The 19,551-nt window shown below is 47.9% G+C and overlaps 1 protein-coding gene across 3 annotated transcripts in view; it reads right to left on the bottom strand.

Moving 5' to 3' along the window:
- Window positions 1–11,745: 11,745 nt before the first annotated feature.
- The window catches only part of Ubac2 (UBA domain containing 2), a 186,194-nt gene continuing 178,388 nt past the window's right edge, over window positions 11,746–19,551 (bottom strand). For all 3 annotated transcript variants that reach the window (XM_028868265.2, XM_037208300.1, XM_037208299.1), the window contains one exon: window positions 11,746–12,918. In XM_028868265.2, coding sequence (XP_028724098.1) covers window positions 12,811–12,918 — 108 coding nt within the window. In that variant the 3' untranslated portion in view covers window positions 11,746–12,810. The remainder of the gene's footprint in view (window positions 12,919–19,551) is intronic.

Below are 19,551 nucleotides of genomic sequence, written 5' to 3' on the forward strand. Positions count from 1 at the left end.
CCTAGAGGAGATGGGTACACAACGAAGGCGGAGGTGCCAGGCTTCACGGCGCACCCTCAACTTAAGCGCTTTTCGGTGTTTTGCAAAAGCAGTTTCTGCCAGGCAGTGGTGGCGCACGCCTTTAATCCCAGTACTTGGGAGGCAGGCTGATCTCTGAGTTGAGGCCAGCTTGGTCTACATAATGAGTTCCAGGACAGCCAGGGCTACACAGAGAAAACCTGTCTGGGGAGAAAAAAGCAGCTTCCAAGAACCTGTTTCAAGGTCACTAGACCTCCTTTTTCTGTCCTCTTCCCCAGTGTGGCCTCCATGAATAAATCACCTAGCTGTCTCTTTAAGTGATGTGTTGGGATAGTTTTAAAAACTAGTTCCATCACATCCTTGCCCGTCATCTTGAAGCAGTTGCCAGGAGTCAGTGTAGCAGGCCTAGGGCCCCTACAAGACTGTGGTAGCCTCTGACCATGGCTCTCCTAATGTTGGTCTCTCCTGCAGCTGCTACATGAAGTACTGTGAACAGGGTTGCCTAAGACATCAGACACTCTTCCTTATTTCTGGGGCTAGAAACCTGAAGTCAAGATATGGACTGTCTTCTAGCTGCCCATAGCTCTTTGGTCATCTTGGCCATTTATATTAATGCACCATCTCTGCTCCTGACACTATTTCACATGTGTTGGCACAGAGACCATTCACTCCAAAGGAATTGAGAGAGTTTATTCTGAGCCAAGGCTAAGTGGCACAGCCAGAGAATATGGGTTAAATTTGGCCCTAGTGACATGTTTCATTTTCTTAGTAGTTATATGACCTTTGATTGTTTTGGGGCAAAAGGCAGTCAGTCATATATGTAGGCATTTTCCAAATATGTTGCTGGGAGCATCAGGTAGGCAGGTTATAGCAAGGCAGGGAAGTCTCTTCTCGAGGTCTCAGGTGCTATTTGATAACATTTTTAGTTTAGGGTGGGTGGAAGTGACAGGTCTGCTAAGGATACAGTCACAAGACTTTACCTGATAGTCAAAGGTGCAAGATCAGACCCAGAGACAGGTGAAAATTGGCTAGCAAAGGAATGAGAGGTAGCCCAAGATGATGTCGCTTTCCATCTGTCATGTTCCGGCTCGCCACAACCAGGCAGTTCTTAACAGACAGCCAGTCTATAAAATCTTTCAATGTAAGCATTGGCATTTTCAGGGAACTTCTGCTCACAAGTGGCATTTATTGTTTTTATAGACTCCAGCCATCCTAGACCTACATTAAAGACCCCATCTTCACTAGCTGATGTCTTCAGGCATCCTACTGTTAACTAAGATCATCCCCAGGGGAAAGTGGAGGACAGGAGCGACCTGCAGGTCTCAGGGCCCTTGTCCTGCACATGGAATCTCAGAATGGATCATGGAAATCCTGGACCATAATCTCTGGGAATAGACTGTGGTTGTCCAGCTAGCAGGGGTGACTGGGGAATTTTGCTGTTAGCTTCTGACAGTTTTAACCACTTGCCATTTTGCGGGGACAGCAGGGAGTTTCACAGAGCAGCATTTAGACACTCAAATGCTCTGATGCCCTTAGTTTTCTTCAGAAAGCACATTCCCACCAAAAGCCCCTACCTCCTGGGCATGGCCATGCACTGAGGTAACCACACCATCTTTTACTAAAGCTGTCTTTCTCACTTGGCCAATTGACTGTGTAAGGGGCAGGCATGGAGGTCAGCTATGTGATGCTTGTGGCAGCCTGGGTGAGAGACAGGCCATCTCACCCTTGGGCACACTAACTCAGTGCACCAGGTCAACCTGAGATGCCTTGAATACCTCAAGATGTGGGTGCCTCTGTTCCTCTCCAGTTGTGGGAACCTGGAAAGTTGTGTTGTTTTTCTAAATACTAACTAATTAATTTTATGTAGCTGAAGTTTTCTCCAGTCCTGCCCAGCCCCACAGACCCTGTAGCCGCTTGTAAAATAATCACTCAGAAGCTTTTTATTAATTAAAATTGCTCGACTATTAGCTCAGGCTTATTATTGACTAGCTCTTACACTTAAATTAACCCATAATTCTTATTTATGTTTAGCCACATGGCTTGGTACCTTTTCTCAGTTCTGCCTTCACATCTTGCTTCCTCTGTGTCTGGCTGGCAACTCCTGACTCAGCCTTCCTCTTCCCAGAATCCTCCTCGTCTGTTTATCCTGCCTATACTTCCTGCCTGGCTACTGGCCAATCAGCATTTTATTTATCAACCAATGGGAACAACACATTCACAGCATGCAGAGCACCATCACCCATCATTTCCATTTTTCTTTCTATTTAAAAGGAAAATTTTAACTTTAATATAGTAAAATTATATATAACAAAACAATTATCAAGCAAGAATTATAGTTATAATATTTAGTCTATTTGTATTTGGCAAAAATAAAAAGATATCCTATCTATCCTATATTTGTGAGTCCAAGGTTCCATATCTACCTTATTTCCTATCAAAACCAAAGAAAACCATAATTATAACTATCTAGTCTTCAACTACATCAAAGACCTCAGAAGGATATAATATTACCTAAGTAAACAGGAAAAGCATTGTAAGCAACTACCAAAAATCTAGAATGATAGGGACAGCTGGCTATCTGGATAGTTACCCAAAGTTCTTCTGCAATGTTGGGGCATCCATTCTTTAGCCTACAGACCTAGAATCTCTCAGTCATTTCTCTCTGTATCCTGTAGAATGTCTGGCAGTTTCTTCTGCAAAGTAGGAACCTGAAGGACCATTTCATCTTGCAAAGTTCAGTGATCACCTTTCTATGGTCCTGCATGTCCACTTTATACAACATTTTGTCAAGCAGTCCAGGCAAGAACAGTTTCTTGTCCAAATGGCTATTTTTGCCAGGAAGAAGATAAATTCCTTATGGAGTGTCATTGATGCCCATCTTTTTCTTTGAAGTAAATCAGTGCTGCCAGGAGCAGACATGTCTCACTGTCCAGAAAGTCTAAATTTTTAAAACATTTTAAATGCCATATTCTGTATGTCTTTGAAGTGTTTGAAGATAACTATCTAGCTGAAATATATCTATGTATACCCAGAAAACTTAACATGACTATAAGTTTGACTATCATAGAAGACTAATTATTAATCTGTTTCTCAACTATTCATTACAATTTCAAATGAGTTGCACAAACAAAATACTTTAAACAAGAGTAGAAATATACATACAGCATAACAAAATTAACTTTAAATTTGTTATCAATAAACTAAAATCCATAGCAATGTACAATATTTCAAACAAGTAGTTGCTCTTTAAAAGTAGATTCAATAATCTACCCTTTATCCTATCATATCTATATCCTATATTTTTATATCATATCCTTTCTTCTTTTAGAAAGAGATTGACTATGACCAATAACAATTTGCAACCAAAAATGTAAACAAAGACAAACATCCATAATCCCTTTTTTGGGAATGTGGGCATAGTTTTCTAGGCCACTTCCTGCTGATAGGCGGTGCTGGTAGTCTCATGGGGATCAAATGTGTTGCTCTGATTGGTTGATAAATAAAGCTGTTTGGCCAATGGTGAGGCAGAATAGGGTTAGGTGGGACATTCTAACTAGAGAGGAGGAAGGAGAAAGGCAGAACAGAGAAGACGCTGCCAGCTGCCACCATGAGAAGCAAGATATAAAGATACTGGTGAGCCATGAGCTACATGGCAAGGTATAGATTTATAGAAATGGGTTAATTTAAGATATAAGATCTAGCTAGCAAGAATCCTGAGCCATTAGGCCATACAGTTTTAATGAATATAAGCCTCTCTGTGTTTATTTGGGTCTGAACGGCTGGGTGACCAGGCAGGACACAGGAAAACTTAAGCTACAATTTTACTTTTAAATATCCATGTGTATGAGTGTTTTTCCTGTATGCATTAATGTGTACCATGTGCACACCTAGTACTCAAGAAAGTCCGAAGAAAGCCCAAGACCCTCTGGAACTGAAGTCACAGACTGTTGAGAGCCACCGCGCACGCGGGGGTTCTAGGAACTAAACCTATGTCCTCTGCAAGTGCTCCTAACCACTGGGCCATCTCTACGGCCCACAAAAGCTGCATTTTTAAATGCCCAAGACCCATGATACCTACAGTATCTGGATCCTGGCACATGCTCTGTTGTCTTTGATGGTTCTGAAATGGGACAGACAGCATTTAAGTGTCAGGCCCTAGGGAGTGAGTTCTCTAGAAGTGTGTGTGTGTGTGTGTGTGTGCGCGCGCGCACGCGCACGCACAGGCACTGTGTACACCCACATGCATGATAATATGACTTCCCTTGGTGTAGTGGGTAGCCATTCCAGCTTGGATCTGGAAGTTCCAACCCCCATTGAGACTCTGGCAACTGTCACGCCTATGAGGCGGGGCCAGGGGAGGCGCCTGGAGACCTGAGAGCCGGATGGGCCAGCGCTCTCTCTGTGTGCTCTCTCGATGCCGGGACGCTGAACGTTGGAGGTGGACTGAGCAGAGCTCCAGAGAACACCGCTGGATTGTGATACACCTTTCCCAGACCCTGCGACTTACCTTTCACTTAATTTGTGAGTTATGCCATTAAATAAATATCCTCTTAACTACGTGGAGTGGCCAAAATAATTTCTCCAATACCTTGGTAGGCAGTACATATAATATAAACTACAAGAAATTGATGGATGTTCTGTGGCAGAAGAGCAAGAAACCTTGGCTTTGTACCAACTCTTCCCAAGAGAGAGGTGGACAAACATCTCCTCACCCCATCAAGGGTACCAGTGACAGAACAATGAAATGATTCCACCTGAGTCTAGTCTGGTGAGCCAGTGAGTTTATTGGACTTTTTTACAACATCACTAACAAAGGTCCCACTCAAACCTTGGTAACCTCAAAGCTGCATAAAAGGAGCCCCCTTTTAGTTATATTGCACCTCCAGAGGCCACAGGAAGCTGGTGGAGTATCTGGAATCTCAGGTGGGAGTATGACGACATCCCTCCTCTTGTGATGGAGCTTCTGCAGGCCTGATCTACAGAGAAACTGCCGTGGCTGGCAGCCAGTAGGGATGGTGTTAGTGAGTAAGCTGACGTACAGGATATGGACAAGGACACTAAGGAGAGATTGCCTGTGAAGCATGCTTTTCAAAAACAAACATTTGTAAAGGGGAGAGGAAGTAGCTTGTAGGTGGGGAGGTGTCTCCGTCACTGTTCTAGTGCTGTGAAGAGACACCATGACCAAGGCAGCTCTTATGAAAGGAAGCACTTGATTGGAGGCTGGCTTACAGTTTCAGTGGTTTAGTCCGTTACCACTAGTGGGGAGCATGGCAGTGGGCATGGCAGGCATGGTGCTGGAGAAGGAGCTGAGAGCTCCGTCCTCATCCACAGGCAGAGCCCACCCCAGTGACACACTTCCTCCAACAAGGCCACACCTCCTAATCTTTGTAATCCTTTCAAAAGAGCTGAAGCATGACAGATGGAGAGCCACGTCATCTTGGGCTACCTTTCAAACAGTGCCATTCCCTGGTGACTAAGCGTTCAAATACATGAGACTACGGGGCCGTTTTTAATCAGATCACCACAGGAGACAACCTGTGTTCGGGAGTGCCCAGGGAGGAACTAAATACCTCCATCTGGACTCTCGGATTTGGTGGGTAACTGGGGGTGGTTACATAGTCATGTAATTAAAAATATTTTGGAATGTTTTGCTGTGGGATGGTCTGTATGTCAAATTGCTCTGATTGGTCAACAAATAAAACACTGATTGGCCAGTGGCCAGGCAGGAAGTAGGTGGGACAGGGAGAGAGGAGAATTCTGGGAAGCAGAAGGCTGAGGTAGGGGGACACTGCCAGCCGCCTCCATGACAAGTCGCACGTGAAGACACCGGTAAGCCACGAGCCACATGGCAAGGTATAGATTTGTGGAAATGGATTAATTTAAGCTATAAGAACAGTTAGCAAGAAGCCTGCCACAGTTTGTAAGCAAAATAAGTCTCTGTGTTTACTTGGTTGGGTCTGAGTGGCTATGGGACTGGCGGGTGACAAAGATTTGTCCTGACTGTGGGAAAGGCAGGAAAACTCTAGCTACAATGTTTTTTTTTTTTTATCTTCAAAATCAGATTTTACCTTATGAGCATTTTTAAATACTAAGAAGATACCATGAATATAGTGTTTAAGAAACAAGCCTGGTGTCTGAGAAATGCCTCAGTGAGCAAAGCTGTTTGCAGGAATCATATAAAGATGAGAGGAGAGAATCATCCCTTCCAGTTGTCCTCAGACCTCCACCCACATGCAATGGCATGCACTCATCCTTAACATGTGTGTGCAGGCACATCACATGCATACACATGCAAATAATAAATACAGACTTTAAAAAATAAGAAAAGTGTGTGAGGGACAAATGTAGCAGGAATCTTAAAGAGTCTTTATTAATAAAACAAACCCAGAGCCAAGTATTGGGGTGAACACTGGAAGATCAGAGAAGCAGAACAAGCCACAGCTAACCTCACCTGGCCAACTTCTCAGCTGATCCTGTTTCTTCAGACTGGAAGCCTCTGAGTCTTATCCAAATGAATCTCAGCTGAACTGCTGCTAGAAGCCTGAATGCTTAACTAGCCAAATGCTTCTAGTTTCTGGTCCTTACGCCTTATATATCTTTCTTTCTACCGCCACTCCCTGGGATTAAAGGCTCACTTTCTGGGATTAAAGGCGTGAGTCACCATGCTTGGCTGTATCCTTGAACACACAGAGATCCCAATGGATTTCTGCCTCTGGAATGCTAGGATTAAAGGCGTGTGCTACCATTGCCCATCTTTTATGTTTAATATTGTGGCTCTTCTGTCTCTGACCCCAGATAAGTTTATTAGGGTGCACAATATTTTGGAGAACACAATACCACCACAGACAAACTTAGACTCCTCATCCCTGGGTCCCCACAGCAGCCCCCAGGGCTGGGCAGGAGAAGGCTTCTCAAGCCTGTGGCGTACTAAATGACTTTGTCATAGCAGGGTTTTACTTCAGATATCTGTTATGACTTGAGTGTGTCCCCTCAAATTCATATATGGGAGTTGCAATGCCTAGGCCCTCACAGTGACCATGCAGACTGTAAGGAGGTGAATTAAAACAAAGTCGCTAGAATGGGTGCTAATTCTGGACAGGCAGGTACAGAGGGAGACCACATGAGGGCACAGAAAGGCTCCATCTTAGGAGAACCAACCCTGTGAGCACCTTGATCTGGGCTGTGTAGCCCCTAGAACTGCAAGGAAACTATTTTTGTTCTGGAAACCCCTCTGTGTTTTGATATTACTGTCTGAGATGACTAACAGTGCCTTTGAAAATGCTTTGCATTTTCTTTTGCTGTAGTTGGGATTAAACCCAGGCCTTGTGCATGCTAGGCCAGTGCTGTACTACTGACCTCCTCTATCCCCACTCCGTGTGGTTGTGTGAGTGCATGCATGCATGTGTGTGCATATGTATGTGCGTTCACATGTGTATATGTGTGTGTGTTATGCATGTGTGGATATCAATCCGTGGGGGGAGCACACATATATGTACATGTGTAACACTTAGAGTAAGGATGACGTGTACTGGAACCTGACCTTTTAGTGTCCCTCTAGATACCCCAAATGCAAGGCTAGCTGGCCTCAGAGCTGTAGAGAGTCTGTTCTCCAGTGTTCAAGTGTTGGGGGCCTACTGTACTATACAGTTTAGTTCTGCTCTCTCTGCAGGCCAAGTTTATGCCCTACATTTCCAGACTGAGTTTCTTCCAGCCTTGAGTTGATTTTTCTTGCTTGCTCATCAGTGCTTTCTGCTGAACACTTCTGCAGAAGTCTGTTAATCTTATCTTCTTTTGTAACCTTTTTCTCATGCTGGCGTTCACTAATGCAGATATGAGTGTGGGGACATGATGACAGGCCCAGCAGTAACCACAGTCCTTTCCACACACTCAGATGCACACCTGCTTTGGCAGAGGCACCAGAGGCTGAGGTCACGTTCTTGCAAACACTTACCTCCCTTGTGAAGAGGCTCAGATCTCCCACCAGGCAGGTGGGCTGAAGGGGCCTTCTCTGGATGGATTATCAACAGATGGAGTCAAGGTATCCTCAGTCACTGGCAGCTTTGGATGCTGCCTTCATCTGTGCGATGAAGACATTAGTCAGCAAGACCTCTGACATTCTTCTCAGCTCCAGAGTTGGGTGAACTGTGAGTGCAAGAGCCGTAAGTGTATCAGAGATCAGTTTCCTTGTGAGTTCACGAGTGCAAGCGCCGTAAGTGTATCAGAGGTCAGTTTCCTCTTGAATTCACAGGTTTGCCATTCGTCAGGCTTTGATGTCTGTCTTTCTGACTCTGTGTGGGTGGCCTGCCCCCAGGCACCCGTGCGCTGCTATTGGTGTCCCTCTAGGGAAACTCTAATCTACACAGGGACTGGGAGTGGGACTAGGGGCCACACAGTGTTAAACACTAACCGGAGAGAAGGGAGGAAGCTCCCAGCAGGGAGTATGGCTCTGGGATACTGTCCTGGTCAGTCGCTACGATCAAACATCTTGTACTCTGGGTGGGGGCTGCTGGACTCTCAGCATGCGCAGTGGCAGGAATTGGAGCAGTTGTGACACCCAGAGCTAGTGAAGAGCTGCTACTGCTTTGCTTGAACAAGTTTTACTGGCGATGTCTCTCTTGACTGTCCCAACCTGAGCAACTTTTTCCATTCTCCTGTCCATTGTACCTCCCATGGGGATTCTCTCATCTACCCTCACTTGCTAAAATGGGTAGCCGATAGATAAAGTCTGCTGGTGGCCTACGGCTGCTGAGCTGGCCCAGGCAGCGGGTTCTCTGCACATCCCGTCTCACCGAGAGATGGCTGCGCCTGTGCACAAGCCTCACTGACTTAGATGTGCCCACTGCTTTGAAATGAAATAAGTTGGATATTATGAAAATGGATGAATAGCAAATAAGAAGGTGGGAAATGCAGCTTGCTTGGCACGTGTGACTCCGTGTCTTCGGTTCCTGGCACTGAAAGAGGAAAGGAAGGTGCCTCCCCTAAGAACTGAGCTGAATGTGTTGGCATATGGCTCCCCAAAGCATCTGCTGTCAAAACAGGAGTGTAACAGCTAGACTGGGGGAACCAGAAGAAGCAGCCCTCGATGGCTCCATTCAGCTCTCAGTTTTGATAATGAAACCCCAAGTGGATCTCAGTGGTGTGCTGTGGTGTGGGCTGTGAGCGACTGGCCTATCATCGCATCATCCAGAGGCTGAGCAAAAAAGGAACTGCCGGGATTTCGAGGCCAGCTTGGGTCACACAGCAAGGCTCTAGGAAGGTGACAGCAAGGGGGACCTAGCTCCCTCCCTCTCATCAGCCCCGTCGCCCAGAGAGCACTGTCCCCAGTACGGCATTCTCTACGTGGAAAGATTTTCTTCCCACTTCTTCATGTGTCCAGGGCGAGGGATGGAAGCAGAAGTCCTTGTACTCGTGTGTACTCGTGTGTGTGCGTGTGCGTGTGTGTGCGTGAAGGCTCGCTGGCTTGGCATATCTGTGCAGACTTGGTAAAAACCGATCTCTGTGAGCCAGGACTGAGCCCTGGTCTCACACGAATAAAGCTGTAAAGACTCCAGGGACTTCTGTGAGTCTTCTAGGAGTTTGCAGTGCATCGGTGTCTGCTGCATTTGGTGTGCCCAGAGAGGAAGACACAGAGAACTAGCCGAGGGGCTGGTTTAACGGGGAGAGTGCCTTGTTATTTTTAAGCAGAAAAAGTCCAGCAAATACTTGGCCAAGCCAAGCCTCTAGCAGAGAGGGATACCAATCTAGGCCTCCTATCGCCTAAGAGAGCAGGAGCAGCCTGAGCCGTGGTTTGATTATTTTAAAGGTTGTTAGGAGAGAGACTGGAGAGATTGGCTCTGTGGTAAGAGCGTCTGCTGCCAAATCTGACAGATTTGGTCCCCAGGACCCACATGGTGTGAGGGGAGAACCAACTCCCAAAAGTTGTCCTGTGACCTCCACGTGTGTGCCATGGCACACACACAGTCAACGTAAAAGGTTAAAATAATGTTAAAAGAATAAAACCAGATGCCTGCTCCCAGTTTATCTTATTTCTGATTGTTTGTGTGAACGACTTTCAAGCTATAACAAGATTACAAAATTTCTAAATTTAGAGCTCAGGACCACTCCAATGTGTGAGAAACTAACTTGAGGATTTGATTGCTGCTAGTCTGGTGGGAGGGAGCCAAGGCCCTTCTCAGGGTCAAGGGCCATCCCAGATATGGCAGAGTCTGCTGGCTCCAGCCTGGGAGTGAGTGGGGCCTTGTCTTGGGGCCTTAAGTCTGGGGTCTGCAGTTAGACCATTTTGGGGAATTCTTCTGGAACCTAAGAAAGGCATGGGGTCCTGGAGTGAGACAGTGGCCCAGCAGTTGAAGCTCCTACGGCCAAGTGCCACCCTATTCCCTCCCCATAAACACATATCCAGGGCCCTCAGTGCACAGTAAGTATTCAATGAGTAAGCAACTGAGGTACCGAGTATTTACAAATTATCATCCCTGCCCTCCAGGGTCGTCACTACCACTCTGACGGGAACCTACCCACTAAAAGCTCTCATATCCCAGCATGTGCACTGGTACTTAGGAGAACTTATGTTAAATATAGTAGAAGTGCTGGGGTGGCGCACGCCTTTATTCCCAGCATTTGGGAGGCAGAGGCAGATGGATCTCTTCGAGTTCAAGGTCAGCCTGGCCTACAGCAAGAGTCCCAGGACAGCCTGGGCTACACAGAGAAACCTTGCCTCAGAAAAACAAACAAAGAAATCCTATTTCTTTAGTTAGTTATTGGTATGGTTTGAATGTGATGTTTTATTTTGTCACTATGGATAACTTCTCCCACTCTTTCCTATTTCGGTCTGGAATCTGCTTTCCCGAAAACGCCGATCTCTTACCATTTGCACAAAGCTAACAGCCTTAAGGCTTTTCTAGACCCAATCAAAAAGCTTGTTGATGCTTCCTCTGGCAGGCAACACCCACTGAGGCCTTTCTTTGGGGTGCAATAGAGCTGAAAGATTCCTGAGTATCCTGTCAAGGTGGGATGTTCTCAGGTGGGGCAGGGGTGGGGCAGGGGTGAAGGGCGGGTTGGACGGGACTGAGAGCCTGAGGTTGGCAATGGCAGGAGACCAGTGCCGGGCGCCGCACCTCTAAGGAAGGCTCCAAGATTGACTCTGGCGGGTCAGAGTGTCACTTGACTATCGACTTTCTGCGGGACTGAACTGGGGGGTTCCTGGGGCAGGATCGGATCTCCATGAAACACAGTCCCAGTTGGCAGAGAAGCCCTGTCCTCCTGATCCAGTCTCTGACTGGATTCCATACAGGGAGGCTGCGGCTGCGGGAAAACTTGGCTGGGTCACTGTGGCAAGATGAGGAAACCAAGAGACAATGGGTGTCTGGACTGTGGCTCCCTGTCTCAGCAGTTCAGAGAGGGTGGGTCTCAGAGTGTCCCTTTACATTCCTGCCTTCCGGGGGCAGTGTCCCAGGACCCTGGCCAGTGGAGGAAGGTGGCCACTGTCCTCACACGCTGATCTGGCGGTGGCCACAGCTGACTTGCAGAGCACCTGACTCTGTCCTGAGTCTTGGTGCAGTGACAGCGGTCACTGCTGCCCGTGGTGACCGCACTGCAGGGACAGAAGGGGACGCTCACTGCACAGACCCCCAGCCTTCCACAGGCCTGAGTAGTCTGCGTCCATTGTTCTTTTTGGTGGAATTGCCTAGAATAAAGTTTACTTAGAGAAGTCTAATAAAAATGACTGAAAAGTAAAACACATAAAAACTTTATTGTAAGTATCACACACCTAAATTTGCATCAATTTGACACATTGCTGCTCATTTTGCAGAACACACCCACAGAACACACCCAGTGCAGTTTGCTTTAGGACAATCACCAACTTCTAGAACTGTTGGTGCTCACAGTGGGCTGCCCCCTGCCTCCACCTCCCTGACTGTGTTCCACAGTGGGTATTGCCTCACCCTCTCCAAGGGGGCAAGGATGGGGCCGGGAGAATCTGCTGCCAGAAGAGCTGGTGCTGTGTGCAAAGGGCCAGCAGGTTAGCCCAAGTGGGGCTGAGCCACGTCGACCAGCTCTGTGTTCTCTGCACAGGCCTCACAAGTTCCCAGAAATCAGCTTTTCTCTGCTCACTTCACCACTTACTCCGTTTCACCCTTAGCCTGAGCGGCTCCTGTAGGGCATTCTGGGCAAAACAAACCCCAGTTAGGTATTATGGAGTATTCCAGAACCTGAAGTTGGCACTGGGTTGTTATTTTTACTGAAAGCTGGGAGGAGTTGGGACAGATTCCCTGGGCTGGAAGGGGCTCATCTCCTGCTTCCTCCCTCATGGAGGCCTGGAGGACACTGTCCAGTGTCTGGGCAGTGTGGGCAGGACAGCCACTGGGATGTGAACACAAATTTAAGAGAAAAAATAGTCCACAAAGAGTAGTGTGACACATCCTTCCTGGTGTCACATGACCTGCCCCTCTACTGAGAGGAGGACAAGCAGACTGCTCCACACGAGCGTCAGGACGGTTGTCCCCATCTGTGTGCTGTCAGCTGGCACAGAAACCTGCAGCTGCCATGCATCTGAACGTGTTAAGAATGACGATTCTCCAAACTGAGAAAGGCCCCGTAAAAAAATAAAGATAGAAAATACATGCTAATTTAATGGCAAACTTATCTGATACTACAATGGTAACCATCTTGGAGTTAAGGACAGTGTATGGTGGAGCCACCCTCTCCTCCTGAGGACACCGTGCTGGAGTCTGCTGGGTCCTCAGGCTGATGTGGTGGCAGGGACATGCCACTGTCACTCAACAGCTGGGCTGAATGTCAGTGCTGCAGCAGGAAGTTGGTGGCCACATTGAGGTCATTGTTTGAGGCCCTCAGGGCCTCCAAGGCATCCCCTCTGGAAAATCCCATCTCCATGAGCCGGGCAACCTGCAAAGAGAGCAGAAAACTGTGGGCCAACAACACTAAGTTCTTCCTTAGCCCACATGATTATTACGTGACTTTGTGGGAAAGCTCAGTTTCTAAAATAACCAGAGTCAGTTCGTTTCTATTCCCAGGTCAAATCTGACAATAAAAGATTATTAAGTCTAGACCTGTAATCTAGCCTATAATTCCAGCAGCTGGAAGGTGGAAGCAAGAGCACCAGGAGTTCAAAGCTATCCTGGGCTACAGAGTGAGTTTGAGTCTAGCCTGGGCTACATGAGACCCTGTCTCAAAAAAACAAAATAAGACAAAACAAAACAAAGAAGCTGAGAGGAGGGTTCATCTGCTGAATCATTTGCCTTGCAAGCACAGGGATACTCCAGTACCCACGTAAAATGCCGGGTGTAGTGGGCTGTATTTCCAGGGTGATACCCAAGGTTGTCCTCTGGTGCATGCGCGCTCTCTCTCCTTCCTTCCTCTCTCAAAAAAAAAATCAACAAAATGACTAAAGGTAATTCAAGTGTTACTATATCACAGGAAAATCTCATGTGATCCTTACTGTATTTGTTACTTTTCTTGGCGCCATGACTAAACACCTGACAGAAAGTGACTTATGGGAGAGAGGTACAGTCCGCCATGGTGAGGAGGGCATGGCGCAGTCATGGAACTGTGACTCTGCACATCTCAGTGGACTAGGAGCCAGCCAAAGTGGAATGCTGGAGCTCAGGGCATCTTCCTGTTTCCCGCTTTGTTCAGACTGGGAACCCAGTCACAAGAGGGTGCTGCTCACATCAGACACACCCAGAGGGGCACCCCATTAATGCCCTAAGCGTCCCTAATCCAGTCATGCCAATAATCAAATCAGCCTTACACAAAATAGACAAGGAAACAGAGCTCTGATGTGGTGGGGTGCACCAGGCCGTGAGAAGGCCAATGTAAACAACCTGAGACCACTGGCCACACTCTTGTGTCAAGTGTGATCCTGGAGGGAGGATCTGAAACAGTCATGTGTGCACACACATGCCAACAAGTCTGTCACTGGAGTCGCGCTCCTGACACCACAGCTCTGACGTCACGATGTACTTGGTTGCTGGCAAGGCCGGTTTCTTGCCTGTAGGCACTCTGGTCTCTTCTGCAGAGGCAGCATGTGCTGAGTCCTGCTTGATGCCTGGGACTTCTGTAGGCAGCAGTAGCCATATGCAAGGAGAGCCGAGGCAGGGGCAGTAACTGAGAAATGGAGGTAACCTAAAGCCACTGGGGGCCGGAAGCACCAGGCTTACACAGACCACAAATCTTGGTTGTGTGAGTACGGAGGCTTCCTGTACTGTGCTCACAGTAGTCTTCAATGCAGACAGGTGGAGCCCCCAACTTATCCATAACCTGCTTTCTCAAGGAGGCAGAGTTCAGGCTGGGTGTAATTACAGCACTTACGAGCCAGAGGTGGGAAGTCAAGTCTAGACCTATCACAGTGAGTACAAGGCCAGCCCAGGCTACATGAGATTCCTTCCCTCTGTCACAAACAAACAAACAAACAAAAACTCAACAACAACAACAACTCCACAGAAATATTTACCGCCTGGACCACCTACACAACAAAACATACGACACTTGCAATAACGAACAGCAAATGATGAGACGGATAAATGCCAGGTCTTTTGCTGCTATCCAGGGACAAATCTGAGGTCTCGGTCACTGTTTTACATTTTCTCTCTGGTTGAAGGCAAGTGCTGGGTACTGTACATGGAAAGACCACGATTTCCCATTGAGCTCCAGCATGGGAGCGGCTGAAGGTGAGGCTGATGTGGGCAATGTCTCTTTAATGGGAATTACTACCAAGAAGAATGTATAGGACAGGGGACCTCAAGTGACCCAGAACTCTGCTCTCCCAAGGAATTCTGGGGCCGAGAGAAAATAGGCACACAGGCACACTGGTCTGAAGCTGGAGTTTTAGCTTGTGTTTTTCAAACAGAAGGCATCATTTATCTCAGTTATGGTCATGAGCACTTGGTGGGGATGAGTGGAATTCTAGATTATAGTAGGAGGTGTTTGCCCTGCATCTTTCATTCCCAGGTCCCATGTCCAGGATGCATGCATAGGCTGCATTTGTCATGTGGCTGTGGTCCAAACGATACACAGATGGATTCTGTAAGGATCAGCCTGTGCTATGGTGGGCTGGCCCACACGCACTGATGGAGTGATGGCTGGATACAGCTCAGCCCTGCCCGTGTGGGGAGAACAAGGCCATTTCTTTAAAGTTCCTTTCCCTTCCAGGTTCTCTCCTCAGGTGAGCAGCAGAACAGGAGGTCTGCTCTGAGGTCCCGACGGGAAGTCCTTGCTCATGTGGACAGAACCTGTCTCATCCTTGGTGGCAGCTTTCCTCACTCCCTCACTCTCCTCACTCTCCTCTCTCCCTCACTCTCCTCACTCTCCTCTCTCCCTCACTCTCCTCACTCTCCTCTCTCCCTCACTCTCCTCACTCTCCTCTCTCTCTCACTCTCCTCTCTCCCTCACTCTCCTCTCTCCCTCACTCTCCTCGCTCCCTCACTCTCCTCTCTCCCTCACTCTCCTCACTCTCCCTCACTCTCCTCACTCTCCCTCACTCTCCTCACTCTCCTCTCTCCCTCACTCTCCTCTCTCCCTCACTCTCCTCGCTCCCTCACTCTCCCTCACTCTCCTCTCTCCCTCACTCTCCTCACTCTCTCACTCTCCTCACTCTCCTCACTCTCTCTCACTCCCTCACTTCTCTCTGCTGGCACCCAGCTCTGGGCTCACCCAGGTCCCGCTGTCTCTGCAGCCTCCCTTGCTCTGTCATCTCTGCCGGGGTCTTCCCTTTGCTGCTGGCCTGATGACTCCTCACCCATGTGACTTTTAGGCACCTGTCCTTTCCTGTCTCTGGCTAGAAGGATCCCAGACTAGAAATCCCCGGGGTCCTACAGACCCGTGTTGTGAGAGAACAACTTAAAAAGGGTTAATTTCTCCCCTCATGGTAGAGACAGCCTGTGGGGAAGCTTTTATCATGGCAGAAAAGAAACACAGAAAGAGACATTAGGTGCCAGGGACAGGGCATCCCAGGACCTGCCCTAATGACCTACTTCCTCCAGATAGGTCTCACTTCCCAGTGCTTTGGACCCCAGTCCTCAATTTCTCATTTCGTGACATCTGAAACATGATACCCAGAGCAGTATGGAACTCATGAGTGTGGACTGACCAGTGTTTGTGCACACGCATTGTATGTTTGTGCATATGGGCATGTATGTCTACATACCTATGTAGAGAGTTACATCATGTGAACTGGTTGGCTAGTTTAGCACAAGCCTGCTAAAAACCTGAGAATTTTCACCTGGCACACTCAGGCTGGGTTTCTTAAATCTTACAGTGACCTTCTAGGTAAGATGACTGTGTGTCTCTTCCTGCTTTCCAGCCAACCCAAAGGACAGCATTAATTCTAATGCTGTCGTCAATCACCCTTCTCAACTTGTATCTCCCAAGTATGCTTAGCAAAACCTCCGAACTTCATTTGAATCATTACTGATGATAATGTTTAAGCAAGTCAGATCAAAGATAGAGCCCTGAGCCTATGAGAAACTTCTCTCTGTGTTCAGTGGTTTATCAGCATGCTTAACCAGTTTCAAACCCATGTCATTTTATTCTGTTATCCATTCCACAGGTTGATGCCCTATCTCCACAGTGATGAGATACTATACCTCTCAGTGACATTTTGTGTCAATAGGGTTATTTTGGTATCCTCAGACCACAGAGATTGTTCTGACATTTACACGTCACCGGGTGCTAACCTGGCTCATGCTGTCAGATACCAAATTTGCCATTCAGTTTTCTGAGCTCATTCCCTCCTTCCCTTGGGGCCTTTTACAGTGAGCATTACTGCCCACCCTCTCCAGCTCCCATCAGCTTGAGTAGCAAAGGTTTGGAGGGACACAAGTCACAGGAAAGAAAACCTCCCTGACATAAACACTCCATCAGTTATTTTCAGCCTTGGTTTCCAATGACATTTTAGGGTGGTTCTTTGCAATATTCTGGCTGAGGAACTCTGAGTCAGTCAGTAGTGGGGTGGTAACATTTTCCTTTTGTGTGTTGTCTATGAACATGTTCCCAATGACCGAGTTCCCTGGGAAAGGTTCCCTCTCCTATGGCTGTCACCCTAAGTTCTTCAGGCACAGCTGTAGGTCACTTGTGTTTTGTACGTGCCGGAAGCAGGTCTATATTTATAAAAGCAGGTTGACAGGCAGCAGTCTCAGGGGCTGGAAAGTCATGACCTGGAGCTGATAGAGGCAAGCAGCGATGCCTGGCCACAGCTTTCTACCTGGTACTTGAGTTTTCCCTGCAGTGATGATGCATGTGGGAATTCAGGAGGGCCTGGAATGCCAAGCTGCGCTGTAAGCATCGTCTGTCATGAGGATGACGCTTTCTTTGTGTGCCATCTCTCACCATCAGCCCTTCAGACGCTAACAGCCACACGTCCACCGGGGCTGGCTTGACAGCTGAACCCGGGGTTTCAGAGCCTTCACTGGAGTCTTCGACTAAAGGGGCAGCCAGCCTGGTGCTTCAGACTCTGTGGTCAGCCACCAAGAGCCTTGAGCAGAGCTGGCTTCCATATTTATGTATTTCTCAGGGCTAAGAAGACACGTGTGTCTAGTGTTTCCACTGCTGATGCCCTGGTACAGGCTTATCAGAGAGACCTTTAAGGACCTGCGCCATGGAGCTACAGTAAAGACGGGTGGTTGGCAACCCACTTGTCATCTTGTTCCCCTGATAGACGATGACCTCACCAATGTTGGGGGCAGGGTCAATCTCTCCCCACCAAGAAGAAAGCTTGACAGACACTGTAGCCCAGCATGGGTTAGATGAGGGCTGACGTGGTCAGGCTCAGTGATGTGAGCTCCTTAAGGAACTGATGGACAAAACGAAGAAGGCATAAAGACACCCAAAACTCTTGAAAGGACTTCCTGTGGTGGGTAAGTCTTACAGCTGAGGCAGAGCCACCCGGAGGCCACACACACTGCATCCCAGTCACTACCAGATACCAGTTGATAGCAATCTGTATGGGAAACTAATAAAATGCCCCAAGGGAGTTTTCTGAAAAGTCTTTCCTTCAGCCTTTGCTGTCTCTCACAGTCCACTGGGTCCCTTCCTCCTGTTCTGGCACCACAGAAGGCACTGTCTAAAACTACTGTAAAGTACCAGCTTAGCGTGCAGTAAGGTTCTAGTCCAAATTCTAACCCACCCCTTTGCTCAGCTTTGTTTAGAATGCAACCACAGGGGTGTGTGTGTGTGTGTGTGTGTGTGTGTGTGTGTGTGTGTGTGTGTATGTATGTATGTACATACGTACATACATACCTACCTACTTACTTACCTACCTATATAATTATCTATTTTTGAGACAAGGTTTTGATACATAGCTTTGGCTGGTCTTAAACTCTGTAGTCCAAGATAGCCTCAAATGTGCAGCAATCCTGTGCCGCAGCCTCCCAAGTGTGGGGGTTACAGGTCCAAGGGACCACACCAGCTCCTTTTCAGCTTTCACAACTATCTAGTCACAAACATTAAAGTTCCCCAGGTGGAATATCCAATGCTGATTTTCTGTGACGGAGGTGAGAGCCTGAGACAACAGAATCTACAGGACACCCAGGGGAGCCTCCTTCTTCTTCCTCCTTGGGTTGAGCATGCATTTGTGCTAGTGTCCAGTCCCCTCCCACTGAGAGCAGACTATGACTCTGGCCAGCTGCCTTTCATCACAGCCCACCACAGGCGTCAGCGGCCTACTCAGCCTCCTGTGACATGAGGAACCTTGTGGCTGGCTGACCCAAGGAAGGGAACACAGATAGGAACTACAGCCACCAAAGGGCACTGCACTCAGCTGACAACAGGTGGACTATACTTTCCCTCCCACATATTCTGTAGAAAACAGACCACGTCGTGAGAGCAAACCTACATGCAGAGACAGTTCTTTCCTAGTTTTTCCTTTTTTAAAACCACTTTTTTTTTTTTTCAAATAACTTTGATGACTTGTTCACATCTCCCTATCTCAGGATGATTTTCACCCCAGAAGCTAGCAAAATGGTACCTCAGTTCTCCAATCCCAAGTCACCTCCTCTGTGATACAAGTCAAATGGGACAGGCACTCCTTCCAGTGATTCACAGCTACACCTTCAATGAGAACTGTTTGGTTTGCTCAACAAAGACTGCGGTTTCGTTAACTTCCCTTTAGCCGAGAGTGTCAAAAACAACTGGTGTTTTGGGTTTTTAACTTCCCAAATTCTGATGCTTATAGCTCGAGATGCCCGCCGGATAGTGGCCCCACCCGGTCCACAGCTGGGCGCCCTCTCTGCTAGCTCACGTGAACACCGATGTGATAGGCAGGGCCAGAGCTGCCCTGCCTGGCCATTATAAGCAGCATCTGTTACCGTTAGGGCAGCTGCCCTCCCTCAGTGCTGCCGTCCCTTGTGGGGATGCAGCTCCTCTTCTTCCTACTCTGACAGGGTTCTCCGTTATTTACATCCCTACCAGGGCCCTGTCTTTGGCTTAGCACGTGGCAGGCCCTCAGGAAAGGGCAAGCGCCATGCCAACGTCTTTCCAGCGTCATCAGGGTTGGGCAGTGCAGCCAGGTGGTCATTTCAGGCT

The sequence above is a fragment of the Peromyscus leucopus genome, chromosome 9 (assembly GCF_004664715.2).
Source record: "Peromyscus leucopus breed LL Stock chromosome 9, UCI_PerLeu_2.1, whole genome shotgun sequence".
In the NCBI taxonomy this organism is placed as follows: domain Eukaryota; kingdom Metazoa; phylum Chordata; class Mammalia; order Rodentia; family Cricetidae; genus Peromyscus; species Peromyscus leucopus.